The sequence below is a fragment of the Mustela lutreola genome, chromosome 4 (genome assembly GCF_030435805.1).
Source record: "Mustela lutreola isolate mMusLut2 chromosome 4, mMusLut2.pri, whole genome shotgun sequence".
NCBI lineage: Eukaryota > Metazoa > Chordata > Mammalia > Carnivora > Mustelidae > Mustela > Mustela lutreola.
Window position 1 is genome coordinate 1,173,006 of NC_081293.1, and position 18,901 is coordinate 1,191,906.

General features: G+C 63.9%; 1 protein-coding gene across 15 annotated transcripts in view; it reads right to left on the reverse strand.

Moving 5' to 3' along the window:
* The window catches only part of JAKMIP3 (Janus kinase and microtubule interacting protein 3), an 87,587-nt gene that overhangs the window by 17,784 nt on the left and 50,902 nt on the right, over positions 1-18,901 (reverse strand). For 9 of the 15 annotated variants that reach the window (XM_059172793.1, XM_059172792.1, XM_059172791.1 and 6 more), the window contains exons 3-11: positions 14,859-15,356; positions 9,166-9,381; positions 7,617-7,736; positions 6,948-7,094; positions 6,105-6,236; positions 4,344-4,379; positions 3,567-3,626; positions 2,340-2,468; positions 1,106-1,234 (exon numbers count right to left, since the gene is read on the reverse strand). In XM_059172793.1, the coding sequence (XP_059028776.1) occupies positions 1,106-1,234; positions 2,340-2,468; positions 3,567-3,626; positions 4,344-4,379; positions 6,105-6,236; positions 6,948-7,094; positions 7,617-7,736; positions 9,166-9,381; positions 14,859-15,356 (1,467 nt within the window). The remainder of the gene's footprint in view (positions 1-1,105; positions 1,235-2,339; positions 2,469-3,566; positions 3,627-4,343; positions 4,380-6,104; positions 6,237-6,947; positions 7,095-7,616; positions 7,737-9,165; positions 9,382-14,858; positions 15,357-18,901) is intronic. The other 6 variants (XM_059172800.1, XM_059172799.1, XM_059172803.1 and 3 more) reach the window with 2 other exon arrangements.

Below are 18,901 nucleotides of genomic sequence, written 5' to 3' on the forward strand. Positions count from 1 at the left end.
TGGGCACTGGGTCAGGGGTCCCTCGAGCGGAGGAGGGCCGAGTATCCCCTGGCCTGGCCCTGGGTTCCCCTTCGGAGACGTTAGCGGACCCTGGTTCTCCTTCCCCTCCTCTGGCCTCCCTATTAGGGCCGTCGTGACACAAGGAAAGTTGGAGGGAGATCTGTTTGCTCACAGGGAGTAGGTCCAGTGACTCCAGGCAGCGAGGAGACGGAAGGGGACCCCACTGACACTGTGCCCTGCTTCCAAGAGTCCACGCCCAGCCGACCAGCTGGAGTCTCAGAACCAGCTGACTGGCGCCGTGCCCTGTGTGGCTGGGGTCAGAGATGGCCCCCCCGGCTCCAGGGCAGCTGGGCAGGAGAGCCCTTCCGGGTACAGAGTGCAGCCGACCTCCTTACGCAGGGCATCCCCTCAGAGCCCTGGCATGGCAGGCTACATGTCAGGGAGCGTGGGGTGGGGGTTCAGGGGAAGAGAGGTCACAGCCCCCTGCCACGGCCTCCCCTGGTGGCCGGCGAGGGCACCTGTCAGCCCCGTGTTCCTGCCTTCGGTGGACGGGCATGAGCGCCTGGCCCAGGGCTCAGGGAAGCAGGGGCAGGCGGGGGACACGTACCTGCTCCCAGCAGGGCCTGGCTGGGGAGGCCCAGGGGCAAGGTGAGCATAGCAGCAGAGCTCAGGTGGACGGGGCGAGTGAAGGACCGCAGCAGATTTCAGGAACCGAGCAGAAACGCTGGCCCTTCCCCACCTCTGAGCCTCCGCTCTGGGAGAGCCCCCCAAGAGCGCCGTGGGCAGGTTCACAAGGAAGCAGACCTCCCCTTGCCCGCCATGGTCCGCAGAGGGGACACACGTGGCTCTCCGGGGACCATCACTCACACCTATGCCGGGGACCGCTCCGGGGGGAGGCCCCACCCACCGCCGGGCCGACCCAGTGCTGCCGCGCAAACACGGGTTCCCAGTCGCCTCGGGAGCTCCAACAGGCCCAGCAAGAGCCGAGGGAGAGAGGAATCAGCCCGGAAGGTGAAGCGCCACAGGGGTCCCTGCCACGGCGGGGGGTCAAGCGGGGAGGAGCCCAGCGGGAGCCGGAACGTGGTGGAGTAGAAGTCAGTTAGACCTTAACTTCTCGCTCTGCGTCCAGCGTCCCTCCGACCTGCTCCTGCAGCAAGGCGTAGGCCCGCTGCAGGGCCTGGTACTCCATGGTCAGCTGCCGGAACCGCAGCTCCGTCTCCTCCTTGGCCACGCCCTGCGCAGGTGCACAGAGACGCAGCGTTGCCGGGGGCCCGGGGAGGTGAGCCCGGAGCCCCCCGGGGGAAAGGCCCAGCTGGCTACACTGAGGCCAGGGTGAGCCTCAGGGGCCAGCAGGCAGGCCAGGGGCTCGGCGGGGACCCCACCTGGCCCCCCAAACGTGTCCGGTGAGACCTGGCCCTGGGGATGCATCTCCTCCCCACCCCCACCTTCTTGCGCGGATTCCCAGATGCCTCCTTCTGGCTACAAGGGCACCTGCTGCCCCAGGGAGACGCCAGGAGATCGCTGCTGCCTTTAAGGGTCCCTGGGGCCCCGCAGCTGTTGCTCTGAGAACAAGGCCTAGGTCTGCTGTGGAGGCTGGCCGTGTCTGAGAGGACCAGGCCCAGGAGCCCTCACCAGGCCGCAGCTCCCCTGTGCTCCTTATCCCCAAGGCTGCTGGTAGTAGCTGTACGATGATGTCTGAGGTGTCTAAGCGGGTCCATGGCCATGGGGTCACCTGCCCTGATCTGCCCGGGGAGGTACTACCTGGGGTCTTAATGTCCCCTGGGGCCTCTCAGGGCCACTCCTTGTCCTTCAGCCACTGGGGCCAGGCCACTGAGAACAAACCAAGCTTCTTCCCACACGCCGGGCTCAGCTGGCTGCCTGCACCTGAGGGCCGTTCCTTCTGGAAGAAGGACTGGCGGGCAGGACAGACTGGCTGTGTGTCTATTCAAGATGACACTATTCTGCACTATCTGTTCTGTGTACCTCTAGGCTTGGCCCTTGGCCTTGGTGCCAGCCTCCCCATACTGGGTGCTCCAGAGCCCGGGGCAGCCCTCCGAGGGGCAGGGGGCCGTCTGTCCCCACGTGTGGAAGGGCAGGAGCCCAGCGGCGAGCTGAAACCCGGCCGGGGCCCACGAAGCGACGGTGGCAGCGGGAGGCACTTCTTACGGCACAGAATCACAGGCCGCGGGGGCAGGGGGCACAGCCTGGGAGGGCCATGGAGCCCACCGCCCCAGGGGGCAGGCCCCACAGCAAAACCCCAGTATCCAGACCCCCGACCCTGACCCCCCTGGCCTCCAGATCCCGCTCCATCCTGTCCAGAACCCCCCGTGGGAGGCTACCTCCTCCAGGTCATCGTCAGGCGTACAGGGGGTCTGGTCCGTCCTGTCCGTCTGGTAGGAGATGGAGGAGCCGTCGGACTCCAGGGAAGCCTCTTCATCATACCCAAAGAAGGTCTCCACCACAACCGGCTTCTGGCCCAAAGGAACTGGGTTAGTCCAGACACGGACCCGTGTCCCCGCCTCACCCCATGTCCACCATCCACTCTCTTTATCCAAGTCCCTCCTGCTGTGTCCCTGACACTTTCCTGAACTCCTGGCCCGACAGTCACAGGAGCCTCCTGGGTCCTTCTTGTGCCAAAATCCCACCAGACCCCTTCACGGTCCAGCTCATGATGGTCACTCCTCGCCGCGTGGCCAACGGTCCACACCTTTGTCAACCAACATCCCGTCCTGGGCTGCTGAGCCCATCTGGGTGGCTCCTGGCCTGTACCTCTAGGTACATTGCCCGGCCCCTCCCCAGTCCTGCCTCCTGGAAGCGACGGGACAGCGGGGGCCCAGGTAGAGAGGGCGGGCGGGCCTCCTCCCGCTGGCTCCCAGGCCCCCAGGAAATCTCTACAATCTACAAATCTGCGACAATCCTGAGGAGAGAGGGCCCCCAACACTCTGGGGGCCAAATGGGCCAGCGTCCGGGCCTGAGGAGTTCTCTCCCAGGCTGCGCGTGGAACACCCTTGAGCGTTCAAAAGCCCAAGAAAACACACTCATGTTGCATAAAGCAGAGCACAAGTTAACGTTCTCTGGGAATACCTCCAGAATCTCCTTTAATAAAAAACACACATTTATGGAAAAGCATTGGGCTTCAGACTCTCTAGGGGCGCAGGTCTGCCTGGGAGGGGGCCCCATGGGAGCCGCAGACAGGGCACCGCAGCCTGCAGTGGTGACAGGGGACCACGCGGTGGCGGTGGCGAGACAGGCCTGGGTGCCCCGCAGCCACCTGGGGATTCTAACTCCCAGGCCTGCAGGGGAAGGCCAGAGCCGGGTCGAACCCCTCCCTCCTGTGGTCATGAATCGTGGGCTATCTGGGAAATTTAAAAGCAACAATGTAGGATTTTTGAATTTAGAATTATAAACAAGAGTATTGATTTGAGGTTCATGTTGGTTATGGTACAGTAACAATTCTTAGAAATAGTAAATATTTTATGTTCACCTCCAGAGAGAAACTCCCTAGTTTTAAGCGGCTTTAAAAACACACATTCTGTGCACACACGGGTCAGCATCGTCTCCTTTACCTTGGGGAGTTTGGCCATTTTCTTTCTTTGCTTCCGATATCTCAAAAGCTTATCGCGCTCCTGCAGAAACCAGCGGAAAAGGTTTTCTGAGGGGTGACCAACTCCCTTCGCGTTCCCGTGTGGTCACTGGAGTGGACCGGGAGGGCAGTTTCTAGGTGGGCTGCTGTCTGCGTGGCCACAGAGCTGGAGGGGCAGACGGCGTGGGGCTCCCGCTTGGCCCACGCGGGGGGCCGTGACCACACCCTGCGCAGTGCTCCAGCCTCCTTCACGGTGTGTGGCCGGGGGGCGGGCTCTGAGCAGAACACACACAAAAACAGGAACCCACAAGGGCCCAAGCCCAGCCCTGCTCTGCGCTCACTGAGCAGATGTCTGGGGAAATGCCCCCCCCACACGGTGGAGACAGACCCTGCAGACACGGGAGGAGACCAAACACCCGTGTCTCCCCAGGGAGCTGAACTGCGTTTCCATGACCCTGATCATGTGCCGGCCACGCTTGGACTGCTGGATCCCAGCGGCAGGGAGGCAACCCATGGTGGGGTTGAGCACCCCAGGGACGCCAGCCGTCCCTGAAGAATGGGCAAAGCTGGGTGCTGGCTCCTGTGGGCCTCCCCGATGGTCACATGGGGCATCTATCTGACCCTAACAAATGGGCAAAGCCTTTGGGCAGGTAGCCTGTGTTGGCACAGCTGCCCTGTCTGGACTAGAAGGAGCCACCAGCAGGAGGGGTTCCAGGGACAAGTGTGCTGGGACACTGGGGTGAATGTGGGAGTTACTTACTAGCACACTCTTCACGTAGCCGGCGGTCTCAAGTGTCTGCAGAGAGGAGAGCTTGTTATAGAGCTGGGCCCACAGACCTGCTCCCCAGGGACCCAGAGCCTGGTGGCTGCCCCAAACTCCACTGCCTGGAGAGGGAGCATCTGACCTGACTCTCATGGTCCCCCCTCCCTCCCTAAGCTGACCTCCCAAGGGCACCGAGAACCTACAGGAGCACCTGGGGGCCCTCGGCCTTTCGGAAACGGCGATAACCTATGACTGCAACTGACCAGGATGTCCTCCTTTTCCTGAATGCCCCCTCCCCGCAGATCCTCTACACAGGGGGACGCGCAGCCACTGTGCGGCTGAACGAGGCAAGAGGGCAGCTCTCAGGCACGGTCAGGGAAGGCTGAGCTGGCGAGACCCGCCCTGCAGCCCACACTGGGCTGTGGGACCTCCGTTACTTTGGAGACAACTTCAGTCATCAAAATGAAACAGGCCTTGGGGCCCGGCCAGCTCAGTCTGCAGAGCATGTGACTCGATCTCAGGGTCTTGAGTTCAAGCCCCACATCGGGCATAGAACTTACTAAAAACGACAACAAGACAAGCTGGGCCAGCACTTCTGGGCCATAAGCCACACCGGCAGGAGAGATGCTGCTGTCCCTTCTGCGGCACCCAGAGGTCACAGAAGGACCAAGGCGACTTGCTCTGAAATGATCCAAGGGGACAGCAACAAGAAGCAGAAGGCCCCAAGCAGAGCGACTACAGGAAGGTTTGGTGCAGGACTATTTGCAAAGCCGTGCCCTACAGGGACAGGGCAGTGTCGAGGGCTGGGTGGGCCACGTCCTAACGCCCAGCACCTGGGCCTGGACCTTATCTGGAATAGGATCTCTGCAGACGTGATTGAATCAGGGATCTGGAGGGGAGACCATCCCGGATTAGCGCACATGTCCTCAGGAGAGAAGGGGAGGGACACAAAGCAGCCTTGCGGAGTCAGGCCGAGATCCGGGAGGCCCCAAGCTTCCCTGCAGCGAAGGATGGACCCTGGCCTGGCGCTGGCGCAGGGGGCGTGGCCCTGCTGCCCCTGGACCGGATTCTGGCCTCCAGACTGAGAAAAGGTTGCGCGGCTCTGTCCCAGGGTCCCAGGAGCTAACACTGCGGCATCACTGCCCTTGAACCCCGGGTCCGAAGCAGGGAGGAGACGACGCAGCTTTAGAGGTCCACTCGGGCATGGCCGCGGTGCAGCCCCAGGGAGGGGCGGGGGGACAGGCCTGCTGGGCTCTCCATCCCACGGACGGGGACGGGGCAGGAGGGCAAGGAGCCCAGGTAGGTGAGAGGAGGGGTGGGGCCCGAGGGAGATGGGGGTGGGGCCGAGGGAGGAGAGGGGAGGGGCGGAGACAGGGGCGGGGCCTAGGGGCGGTAGGGGCGGGGCCGGGGGAGGGGCTGTGAGAGAGAGAGAGAGAGAGAGACCGGAGGGGCGGGGCCGAGGGAGGAGAGGGGAGGGGCTGAGCGAGACGGGGGCGGGGCCGAGGGGCGGCAGGGGCGGGGCCGACGGAGGACGGGGAGGGGCTGAGAGAGACCGGAGCGGAGAGCCGGTGGGTGGGAAAGGACAGACCGAGGGACGCGAGCTGAGGGGCGCGCGGAGGAGAGGGGAGGGGCCGACGGTCGAGGGGCGGGGCGGGCGAGAGGGGCGGGTCAAGGCCGAGGAAGAACGGAGGGGGATGGGGAGGGCGTGGGCGTGGCCGTCGGCGAGGGGCGGGGCCGGGGGCGGGAGGGCGCGGGCACCTTGGAAAGCTCGTCGATGAGGTTCTGCTGCTCCACGATCTGCGTTTTCAGGAAGTCCACTTCTCTTTCGTCCTGGCTTTGGTCCAGGTCGTTCAGGGAGCTGGGCCTCCTGATGACGCCGGCCCTCTGCCGCTGCAAAGCCAGCCAGACGCGGTCACCGGGGGTCCTCACCCGCGCGGGTCCTCCCTGCCAGCCGGGCTCGCGCCGCGCAGCCGCGCCTCCCCGTCCGCCCCGTCCGCCGGGGACCAGGCGCGCCTCGGCTCGGGCCGGGGCGGCGGGCGGCAGGGTCCGGGGGCAGTCTGCGGCCCGGGACGAGGCGGCGGCGTGAGCGGCCCGCCCCCGCGCACCCCGCCGCTGCGGGCTGAGCGTGGGAAGGAGGCACTTCTGCAGCCGGGTGCGGGGAGGGGGTGCACCCCGGCCTTCCCCCATGCCCCATCCGCGGTGAAGGACCGGCTCAAGTAAGAAGGCGCCCAGGAGACACCGGCTAACCATCCCCACCGCACGACGAGACCCACCCCCCAACCCCCGGCGCCGCGCTGGTCTGCAGCGGTGCGTCCCTCCACGCAGGTGTCCCGGGGCTCCTCCCGCCTGAGCCCGAGATCTTCAGAGTCAACAGAGGCCGGGGAACCCGGGTGTTCACCAGCAGCAGGCCTGGGGCCGGCGCGCCCAGTGACCTCCCCACCCGGTCCGGCTCGGGCAGGTGCCCACTGCCTCGTCCCTCCACGCTCACACCCTCACCTGCGCCTCCTCTCCCAGCCAGCCCCGTGGGTTCCTTCGCTGCCCTGAGTCTGGAGCCGGGCGTCAGCACCCTCCCGGCCCACCGCACCAGGCGGGGCCCCTTACCATTTCTATGTTCTCCTGGGTGACAAATTTTAACTTGTTCTCCATCCGCCGCAGAGCGTGGGACAGGTCCTCATTCTTCCGGGAAAGTCGCTTGTTCTTATCCAGCAGTGGCTTGTACTGACTCTCCGCTTCCCTCAAGCGCTTTAACTGAAACACAAAATTAATGACGCGGCGTGACCACAAGTGTGACATGGAACCAACGGTCCCCGTAGGGAGTCGGCAAACCGACCAGAACTGCTTTGGCTCCAGCCACGCCGTCTCGGGGCCAAGCCTCTATTTTGCCATTAAGAGCCACAGGAGCCTCACCTGGCACATGACCCTACAGGGCCCCTGGAGGAGCCCCACTCAGACACGGGCCACCTGAAATTCCAGTGCCCGTTAGCCGTAATCATGATGGCTCCGCGGCGAGGGACGGGCCTCGCTCAGGTACTTCTGCTCAATAATATGGAGCAGGGATCAACCAACCGGTGCCCAAGGCCCACATATGGCCCCTCAACCAGGTTTTGTTCATAAAGCTTTATTGAAACAGCTGAGAGGCCTGTATGCAAGCCCTGTCCTTGGCACCATCACTCCTTTCCGCAAGGAAAGGGGGCAGGCACCCTGTCCCCCCAAGCAGCCACAGACCCATGTGACACAGATACCCCATGGCCCTGCCCGACTGCCACTCACCAGCTCATTCCTTTCCTCCGAAAGCAAGGCGTTTCGGTCCTCCAGCTTCCGGACGATCGCACTCAACTCCGCGATCTTAAGCTGGAAGCGCCGCGCATCCTTTTCATCCAACTGCTGTTCCTAAAACAAAAATCAACTGCAAACAACTGTTCGCAGACACACGCGCAGAAACCTCTGCAGATCCCAGTCACCGCGGAGAACAAAGCAGTTCTGCGCCATTACAGCTCGTGATCGCACATGGGGGGTGGGTGGGGGCAGACCCCCCCCCCAGGGACAGGGGACCGCTGCTGACCACCGCGGCCACCGCGGACCGCACAGTGAGGGCAGAGCGAAGGAGCAGGATGTCCGGAATATGCAATGAAAGGCAAAGGCGTGCAAAGGCGAGCACGCGGGTGTGGGCGGGTGCTGCGGCCTCCCTTGGGGCTGCCGAGGGCTGCCCCTGTCGGGAGGGCCTGCGTGTGCGGGAGGCAGGCTCGCAGCTTCCCTCGCATGATCGTGTGAGCACAGGAGGAGATGTTCAACCTGAGACTTGCAAAGATGGCTTCCCAGGAAGCGTGCTCCCTCACACTGAGGTTCTACGAGGTCACTTTTGAAACCTCTGGAACCTCATTCAAAAACCAATCAAAACATTCTGATCCAGCTTCAGAGTCTCTCTGGAGTTCACACAATCCATCGAGTGGCAGAGCAAGATTCAATTCAGTTAAGCGATTTATAATAAAATTATAAAAAAAACATGTTCTATTCTTGAAATGTCGTTGTCCTCGGGCTGGCTCAGCGCAGTTTGTCCTCAGAGCAAACAAGGCATGTCCGGGGAGGACAGAGGAATGGTTCCTCACTCAGTAGGTGCAGGAGAGGCTAGGGGCAGGCCCGCAGGACCTGCACTGAGGGTCCACGGAACTTAGAGCCTCCCACCCTGGATTGCCAAGAACCACTCCAGCGGGCTCTGAATCAGGAGCAGCAATGAGCAGTGATGACGTCACAGCCGTGCGGCTGCGGGCTGCCCCCCAACCCACGCTATCTCGGCAGCCTGAAGAGGAGCAGAAGGGTGGCGTGGTCACACAAAAAGCGGGTGGGAGTGACGGGCGGGGGTGCGGGCGAATGGACAGCCAGGAGCCCGTGCACGTGGAGATGGAAGTGGTGCAGCCTCGTCCCTCTCGCCCGGGGCGGGAACCGGGGCGGGAACCGGGACCAGCAAGCAAGGACTGTCAGCTGCCTGGGGGCCTGGCAGCTGCAGGCAGGCTCTGGCTGGAGGCCTCGGGGGACCCTGGGGGGCGGGCGGTCGAGTGAAGGCCAGTGCTGTGCCACGCCAGCCCGGAAGCAAGGAAGCAGAAGTGTGTCTGCCCGCCCAGCCAAGCTGGAGAAGCGGGGGGGCCTGGGGTCTGGCTGGTGGGCTGCAGACACAGTCAGCGTCCCCGGGGCGGGGGGTTCTGGTTCTGGACTCTGGACCTAGGCTCTCAACTCCCTGGGGAGCCGCCCGAGCAGGCCCGCAGAGCCGCGTGCAGCGCTGTCTGTGACTTGGGTCGCGGGGGGAGCGGGGGGAGGTGCTTACAGGGCTTCCCGAGTGGTCTGAGGCGTCTCCTGCACCGCCTGCATGAGGAAGCTCCCGTCTGGGGCTGCCCAGGTGCCGATCAGCCTCTTTGACCTGGGACAGCTGCTCATCTAGAGCCTCTTTTTGGAGCTGTAGTCTCTGAGCATGCCCAGCTTGAACCCCTAACTCTCTCTCCAGCACGAAGACTGCTCTGTCTTTAAATTTTATCTCCTCCATCTACAAGGAGAACAGAACACAATCACACAGGCAGGCAGAGTACAGGTCTGCAGTTACCATAGACACACACGGCGGCACTCGGAGCCAGCGTCGGGAGGGGCCCCACGGGAGGGGCCCTGCCCATATGTCTCTGGGCTCCGCGACGGGATGCAAAGCAGGTGCCACAGCGCAGCCCCACTGCTCTGGCCGCGGCGTGACTCCCTCCACCCCACCCTCGGCCAGGCTGGCCTCTGCTCTGCTGGTCCAGTTCAAGCTGGTGCAGCTGAGTCTCCTTCTGGACTCTGGGCACCCCTCCCAGTGTCCCACCCCTTGTGGTGCTGGACCGCAGGGGCTCCTGGAGGCTGGCATTGGCTGGCAGGTCCACAGACGCCCCCTCTAGCTCCTGCCTTCTGCCGTGTGTTGTTGGGCAGGGCCGGGGAATCGCCGAGTTCCTGGGACCCCATCCATAGCAGACGGGGAGGAGCAGGGTCCGCCCTACAACAGCGCAGCTGAGGGTGTGAGAAGCGGAATTTCTCGCTGCCTCTTCCCTCCCCTCTTTGAGGGGCACCCCGCCCAGAAAGAGCTGATGCTCTGGTCCTTCTGCACCCTGCCTGTCCTTGCCCTGAGGCGTGGACAGACCGAGATGCTGCCCGACGGCTTGCAGGCAATGCTGCAAGGTCTCCGGACAAGTCAGCTCCAGACTGGAAGTCAGGAGTGTCCGGCCCACCCAGGCCTCTTCAGGCCAGCAGGCGAGTGGCCGTGAGGGGTCCGTGGCCCTCCCCACTCTCCCTGAAGCGCTCGGCCTCCTGAGGGCAGCGAGAAGGCTCTCTGCGCGCGGCTGCCACCTGCCTCCGGGCCCCTCACCTGGCCGCTGCGGGATGGGCCGCTCCCCGTGGGGAGGCAGACACACCCCACGCCCCCTTCTTCAGACAGACGGACTGACGGACTCGGGCGCGGCAAGGGGTCCTTACAAACAGTTCTCGATTTATGAAACGACTCATTTTAAAACAAATTCGCAAACTACGGAACAGGATGGGATATCCTGGCGCTTCGCTTGCCGTTTCAGGCTACCTGAGCTCATAAACCGGCCATCTGCTGAGGTCAGCTTGGGACAAAGACGTGAGATGTCTCATTAGCCTGGATCACAGAATTTGCAGGCAAGCGATGAACTGAACAGAATAAAAGAAATCCTTAATTGCTAAATTCCCATTTACTGGAGCACAAAGAAACACCGGAAGTAGTGAAAACAAAGGGACCAGTGAAATACAGTTGTATCGCTAAGCAGCCGTGTTCTGGGGTCTGACGACACTCATACGCAACACTTAGAGAACATCACTCTGCTTCCGTCAGGACCCCAGAAAACGAGTCCCTACACAAAGATCCCACTGAAATGAGCTGCGCAAGCAGACGGCTTCGGCCAAAAGGCAAACCTCCCTAAGATGTCGCCCAACCACACCATGTGCTGCGGCCAAGCAGGGCGTCGGGCCCACAGAGGAATTTCAAGAACAGGTGCCTTCACACAGAGGTGGGATTTGATCGTCAGGGTGGGAATTCACTCTGAGTTCAGAGACAGTGTCCTGGGGGGTCCTCCTAACGCCGGGGGGCTCGGCACACAGCAGTGTCGGTGTCCATCAGCGTCCATGGGCAACAGATGCCCAGACAGGACCCTGCGGTTCCCACCCGAATGCCTGCCTGGGAAGGGGGGACACGCCGGTGCATGAGGTGGAGAGAAAACTCTGTCCGGTCCTGTGGGGCCCCCTTTAGGGTCCCCTAAAGGGCACTGCTTCCGACTGTGGCACATGTCTGCGTATGATGCCCAGGCCGGCCGGGGAAGCAGTGGTGGGCAGCATGGCACTGGGGCTGCAGTCCCGCTCCCTAGAGGCCCAACACCCCATTTCCCTGCCTGAGGCCCGCGGGTTCTCTCGTCACAGAGAGCACCTGGGACGCCATCTGTCCTGTCTTATGCAACCGCAAACACCCAGATGACCAGCCCTCCCCAAGGGACAGGACAAGGGCTCTCCGGTGAAATGGGGGCGTGAGTCAGGAGCCTCCGGTCACCCTGCCACCACCTACTCTCTCCCAGACCTCTGCAGTGGCTTCCAGGTGTCCTCCCTGTGTGCACGCCTGTGCCTGCTACAGCCCGTCCCTCACAACCACTGTCCTCGCTGAAAATGGAGTCCGGTGGCGTCACTCCCAAAGTTTCAAGGGAAGACCCCAAATCCTGACTGGGGCTGGCCAGCTTCCAGATGAGCCGTCCCCACCCGCCTGCAGTCCCAGACCCACACCCGCAGCTCCCCCCTTCCCTCCCCTCCCCCATAGCACACCCACACCCCCTCACCCCTGGGAGCTCCTACACCCCCTGCCCCTCCCCCATAGCAGCCCCCCCCACACCTCACCCCTGGGAGCTCCCCTCACCCCTTCTTCGCCAGCACACACATCCTCCACTCCCGCCCTCTTAGCACCGCACGCCCATCCCCTCCACAGCCCCTCTCCCCGTTACAGAAGGTGTCCGGAAACTGAGGCAGCCCTTGGGGTGGCTGGTCCCCAGGGAAGGATGCTGAGGCTGGAAGAATGGCCCTTGTGGAGGGGCGAGGACATTCTGCACACCCTGACTCGCCCCTGCCGTCCAGAGCAGGCTCTGCGCAGTGCTCAGAACCAGAACCACTACATGGGGCGCCTGGGAACCTGCGTGTAACATACCCTAGCAGGGCCTGGGAACCTGTGTGTAAAATACCCTAATGGGTGCCTGGTCGGCTCCGTCGACCTAACGTCTCACTCTTGACCGAGGCTCGGGTCGTGATCTCCAGGTCCGGGGACTGAGCCCCTCATCCTCGGGCTGCGCAGTCCACGGGGCGCCTGCTTCTCCCTTTCCCTCGGCCTCTCTCCACTCGAGCTCTTTCTCTTTCTCAAATAAATAAAATCTTTAAAAAAAATGCGTTCTGGACTGTTTGTCGCTCGTGAATAAAAATACAACCAATCTCTGCATTTTGATCTCGATCCTGAAAACATGCAGAACTGTTTTAATGGTTCTGGGGTTTTGGGGTGAACTGCTTAGGGTTTCCTACAGGCACAGCACCGGCCAAAAAGACAGCTTCACACCTTCCTTTCCCGCCTGCTGTGTTTGGTGCCACTGCTCTGCCTTCTTGCCCTGACTCCAGTTCCTGGGAGGGGAAAGAAAACCAAGAGAGGCCCCGACACGACGCAGAACCTCCTACAGCCCGTGTGCCCGCGAGCCCCACGCGGCGCCCACAATGCCGGGGCACCACGGCTCCGGGGGGGCCCGCGGATCGGGGAAGGTCCGGAGCCACAGCGGCCTCCAGCCTCCTGGTGGCCACGCCGGAAGTTAAAAGACAACGCAGAGATGCCCTCGAATTCCTGATGGAAAACTTCTCCCCCCCCAAGTCCCGACCCAGAAGCCTCGAGTGTGAGAGCGGAATCCAAGTCTCGAGGAGACACGCACAGTCTTCAGAAGTCCTCTCCGCGCCCGGGGTCCGGGACGCCGCTGGAGCCCGCGTTCCGGCAGAAGCGGGAACCAGGGCCAGGAGGAGGCCAGGGGAGGACGGAGCCCAGGAGCGGGCGGGGGCTCCCGGGCGGCCGGAGGTCAGGCTGCTGGCCGGGGGCGGGGGAAGGCAGGCCCGCGGGCGGGCGGGGGGCTCCAGGAGGGGCGTCTGGGGAAGGAGGGCCATGCGTGACTGTGCTCGGGGCGGAGATGCCCTCCCGGAATTCAGGCCGAATCACAAACAGGCCCGGAGAGAAACAAGCTCATGAGAAGACGAACTCCACGGCCAAGGGAAGTGCGTACAACACGGTGACAGGTCGCGGGCGCTGTGGGTCTTGTGTGAGGAGCGCGCACACGGCAGCCGTCTTGTCGACACTGATTTCACTCAAGTGCCCCGTGGGGGCTTCTCGTGTCCCTGAATACCCTGGGCTCTGGGCCCGGGACGCTGGCCCTGTGCTCCCACCTCCTCGGCTGGGCTGAATTGGCCATGGCTGGGCCCTGCCCCCCAGGGGCCACCCTGCTGTCCCGGGCCGTCACACGCCCCTCCCCCGGGGCCTCAGTGAGCACCCGCCGCGGTCGCCACCGGACGGGTCTCCCCTGACAGTGCCCACACCTCCCTGCATCGGCCCCCCGCTAACAGAAGCCGAGTCCTCCTGTGAAGAGCCGCCTGGACAACGTAGGAGCAGGCGGGAGCAGAGGGGAAGGGGGCCCGGGTCCGGGGCAGGCAAAGGGGGAGCAGAAACTGAGATTTCAAGAAGCAGAACTTTGTGGGCGTCTGCGTGGCTCAGTGGGTTAAGCCTCTGCCCTCAGCTCAGGTCATGATCCCAGGGTCCCTGGATAGAGTCAGCCTGCCTCTCTCTCCCTGCTTGTGCTCACGCTCTCTCTCTGACTAAATAAATACATAAATAACATCTTTAAAAAATTAGAAATATAAGCATGTTTTTAAGAATTTGGCACAAAGTCCAGAAGAATCAGCTAAAAGAGCTGCCGGCAGCTGCCCCGGGGGCATCCATGCCAGGGCGGGGGCGGTGGTGGGCACCACAGGGACCGTCTGGTTGTGCTCCAGGCGCCCAGCTGCGGAGCCGGGCCGCAGGCCTGCAGACACACGGCGGGCGCTGCCCGTCCTGGCCCATCTTCCTCCACATGGTCACTGGCGTCCCCCCTTTCCCGGGCAGAAGAAGACAGGAGGGACCAGCCTGTCGCGTAAGGAAGTCCACACTTCCCTCAAGGGTCTTGGTGGCTCACGGCAGCACCGACACATGGCTTAGAGTTGTGGGGGTCACGGAGTGGGAGACAGCCCGGGACAGGAGGGCGGCTGTCCGGGCTGGGGGTGTTTGGGCCCCATGTGCACAGCCGCAGAGCTGTGCTTGGCTCACAAGGCTTGCGTTCCCCCCTGGGCCTTGGGTCTGGAGAGCGGCTGGACCCCGTCTGGGAAGTACAACATGGCGGGACGGCCCGAGGCAGGCTTCAGAAAGTGGAGCCCAGGGAAGGGGGGAGAGGTGCCCGGACGAGCTGCTTGGAGAGATTGCGGCATCCCGCTCAGGGGATCCCAGGGGTCCTGAGCGTGACCAGCAGCAAAGCCAGCTCGTCCCCAGCCCATGGCAGGGAACACGGGGCTCTAAGGTAGAGCCGTTTCCCCCAAATGCCAAGGAGGTCAAGCTCCAAGGGATCAGGACAGTCAGGCACAAACCTCCCATACCCTGAATATTCTCTTTAGCTTCTTGCTCTGGGTCTCTGAGGACGCCGACTCTCGGGGCGCCAGCCACGGACAGCGGGTGTCTGGAGCCATCCCGACGCCCCAGGGAAGCTGCCGAAATCCGGCCACTCCTGACCGGACAAGAGGCTGACTCCCCATGGTCCAGACGCAGAGGTTGCCTCCCCACATGGCACCGACACCACGACGGCCCCCGGGGGCCGTGGCCTTCACCTCTCTGGACCCTGTGCTCACGCCCACGCCCCACGAGCCCCTCCCCGCACCCCGTGCCCCGGGAGCACATACCAGCCTGCGGATCTCCCGCTCGCACTCCTTCTTGATGCGGGAGATCTCCTCCTGGTGCAGATGGTACACGCTGCGGATCTCCGCGGCCTTGATCTTGTCGGCCTGGGCCACGATGGTCAGCGCCTCCTCCACCTGCTTCTTGGCCCCCTTGAGCTCCGAGATCTCCTGCTGCATCCTCATCTTCTCCGCCTCGAACCCCTTCTTGGCGTCCTCCTTCGCCTCCGCCAGCAGCAGGACCTTGGCCTTGTCGGGGGCGCCGTCCCGCAGGGCGTGCAGCAGCACCCGCAGCCGCCGGTTCTCGCTGTCCTTGGTCTTGGCGACCCGCAGCAGCTCGGCCTCGTGCTGCCGCAGCAGCGCCTCCCGCACGGCCTGCAGCTCCTTCATCTTCTCCTCGTGCAGCTTGGTCTTGAGCTCGGTGAGCAGCACCGCGCTCTTGTGCTGCTCGTGCTCCCGCACCTGCCGCAGCTCCTGGTTCTTCTCCCTCTCCACCCGGCTCACCTGAAAGACAGGAGCGCCGCCGCCTCTGGTCACGTCCCGGCCCGCGCACGCCCGGGGCTCGCGGCGGGAGTTCCGTGTCCTCCCTGCGCGGCTGGGGACGATCTCCCCCTGAGACGCGTCCTCACGGACGAGCCGGGCGGGCGGAGAGCGTGCCAGGTGTCCTCGGCAGCCGGAGGCTGGAAGCACCGTGAGCCTGGAAAGGAAGATCACAGACACGTGGGTCCACACGGACCTGCGCCACTGCCTACCCCCTGCCAGGCCCGGCCGCCTCGCCCATGAGCCGCAGGGAAGAAGGTGCGGGACGCGCGTGGGCACGGGCCTCCGGCCCAGAGGACAGGGCACTGCACTTACCTCCTGCGATGTTCTTGGTGGATGGGGAGGCGACTTGAGGCCATTGGTCTGTCTAGATTTTGGAAATGCTCAGATTTTTCACTGAATCTCCTGTTTTCATCTAGAACGTCAGTCTTGGCTCAGGGGCCACACCACCCACACGCAGCAGGAAGTTGGGGCTCAGGACATAGCATGGGGTGAGGCAGCGGCTGACCCGCCCCGGGTCCCGCTGTGGCTGGTGTTTCGCTTCCGCCCCGGCCTCTGGGCTCCGCGGCACCTCGTGTGGGGCCAGCATCCTCGAGCCTCTCCTTCTCTCCTGTGACCCCAAGCCCAGCTCCAGAGTGGGCGCCCCCGCTCTCCACTTAGACAGCTACGGCTCCAGGTCCCCCCCACCATCCACCGTCCACAGGAGGAAGCGTCCGTATGGGCAGACGGGTGGCCCAGCCCCCTTCTCTGCTTTGGGGGCGTTCAGGGCAAAGGCAGAGCCGGGGCGCCTCGGTGAGCAGACAACACCCACGGTGCCGTCTGGGAAGTTCCATCCACCCCACCCACGACCCTGGCACCCCAGCTCGCAACTCTGGGTTCTTTCCCCCAGGGTGACAAGCTCTGACCCTCCACCCTGGGCAGGCCCACCGCCCATCCCCCAGACCGTGGCCGGCAGCCCCCAGACGCCCAGCCCTAACTCTGCACGCCGACCCACCACTGTGCGCCCCCTTCCCACAGCAGCCTCCCCCCCCAGTGCCTTATTCATCCCTCTCTGCGGGACCGTGGTGTCCCTCCGCGCCAGAGTGAGCATCCCCGGGACCCACGCAGACCGGGAGGCCACAGGCCCCGCACCCGCCGTATGCTTACCTCCCATCAGGACACGCATGTGACCGGACGCGCTCAGCTGGGGCTCCCGGCTGGTGGTCCAGTGTGCAGTGGGGTCTACCCTGAGCTGCCCTCGGGATGGCTCAGACCCCGCAGTGCTGCACCAATTCTAGTGACCGAACTCTGTCTCAGCCTTGCAGGCCTCTGGGCGCTAGTAGGACCGAGCAAGTAACTGCCCAGCCGTCCGGGTTCCCGCCAGAGGAGGGGCCGCTGCTGAAGCCTAGTGCGAGGGCTCGCTCCTTGCCCACTGAAGGGGCGCTGCCCTTCTCCAGTTCGCGGCGAAGATGTCAGTGGTGGTTCTCAGCCGTGGGGGGCGATCAGCAATCTGTGCTCTCAAGGGGCCGCTTCCGAGCCATTTCCGCCCCCACGGGGGGGTCAGGGGCTTGCGGCCGGACATAGGGGAGCCAGCCGGCCTCTTACATGGGCATTAAGAGGGAAGAGCAGTGTGGTCATGGTGGTGGCCACGGGTGGTCACAGAGCTGTATTTGTCGCAGCAGGAAGCTGGTGGAGGGGATGCTTGGGGCCTGCAGGCTCTGGCTCTCGCTGTGCTCCCGGCCGATTCAGAGACAACGGCCCCCACACCTGCGCGTACTTGCCCTTCCGTCCAGTGCCCGGGACCGTCCCTGCTGCATGCGGGAAGGGCCTGGTGAAAACCCAGACCCACGCCAAGTGCCCAGCCCCACACGCTCCAACGAGCCGTGGGCAGGTTGGAGCAGTGGGCTCAGACGCAGCAGACCGTGGCCGGTGTCCCCTTCGGAGCCCGGGTCCTCCGCTGCAGCCCCCACAAGTGCACAAGCAAGCACATGGGCTTCCAGGAGACACAGGCTCTCACCGCAATTCCGAGCAAGACACACTGGATGGGAAGACCAGCCCTGCTGCTTCCTTGGGCTCCGAGGGTGCCCCAGAGATGCCCTCAGCCCCCACCTCGGCCTTCCGCCCCCTTGGGTCTCCGGCAGCGGGCGTTCCCCTGACGCTCCATCCATTGGGCCTGTGAATTCCTCCCCATGTGCTGTGGCCTCAACCGCACGGCTCCCCAGGCCGGAGACGTGCGATGGCGGGGATGTGCCCTGCGGCCCGGAGCACGCTGGCCATGGGGAGGCGACGGGCAGGAGGCGTCCCAGGCTCCTGTCCCCAGATGAGCACCGAAAACTGTGGAGATGTGCCGTGGCCTGCCCGCTGGGTCCCACTGGTTCTGGGTGACTCCGATCTGTCCCGGAAACACACGGCAGCTTTGAAAGTTAAGGAGACGGTCCTGTCGAGGTAGCGGGTAGCGACGCTTCCCTGAGATCCGCAGCTGCCTCGGCCGCAGACCGCGGCCCCCAGGACCTCATCAACGTCCGGCTGACGTGGCTGCTGGTGGCTTGGCGGCGCTCTTGACTCTTGGCTTGTGGGGCCACAGCGTTGCCTTCCCAGACGTCGCGGGCTGAGCGGTTTCTGCATCTGGGTGGGTCTCCGCGCCACTCGACGGGCTGCCGGGGGGGCAGGTCGCCCATTCAGTTCATTTTTTCCATTCACCCACTGTCAAGGGACCAGGCTCCCCGTCGGCCCGGCGGGAGCCCGATTACTTGTTTGGTCAGGAACGTGTGGGTTTGAGCGTAGCTGGCGGGGTTCGGTTTGCTCTCATCCCACTGAGGCTCAGAGCGTCTGTCTGTGGCCCGTGCGAGCCAGCCCCGAAGCCTTCGGACGCGCCGTGACCCTGGCCGTCCCAGGCTCCCCGCAGGTCGGGCGATCCTGTGGCTCACCGCCGGCCCCAGCCTGTGCCCCAGGCACCCTGACTTCTTTCAAGGGGCAGTGCTATTTCGGCGTCCCAGCAGGACCCGGGGCTGCCGCAGCCCCAGGCTGGTCCCATCGGACAGAAACGGCCTCCCCGTGCGTATGCGAGAGGAGATGCCTCGAGCTTCCCACCGGCGCTTCCCACTTCGAGCTCGGTTTCCACCTCCAGCCCAGGCTTCTGTTCGACTTCCCGGGGCAGCTTCCGTGCCTCCGCTCCCCTCACACGCAGAACCTGGTTCTCAAGGAAGCCGGGGCGGCAGGGGAGAACATTCCCGCATTCCTCTTCGAACCAGGTGAGACACGCAGTCGCTCGGAACCCGGGAGCTGCTGAGTTCACACCCTTCCTGCCAGTAAGAGTCCTGACAACGGGCGTTCTCCCACAGGCCCTGCTCTCTTCTCCGTTTGTCAGGGCGGGGCCTTGTCTGCGTGGTTGGCTCCCGTGACCTGGCCGTCCTCAGGCCTTGTTCAGAAAGAAACTACATTCCGTGCTGCCCACAGTCCTCACAAAAACCCGCCGGACCCCCAAGTCCCACCCCAGGCCGAGCCAGGCTTTCCCTGAGGAGGGGGTGCTG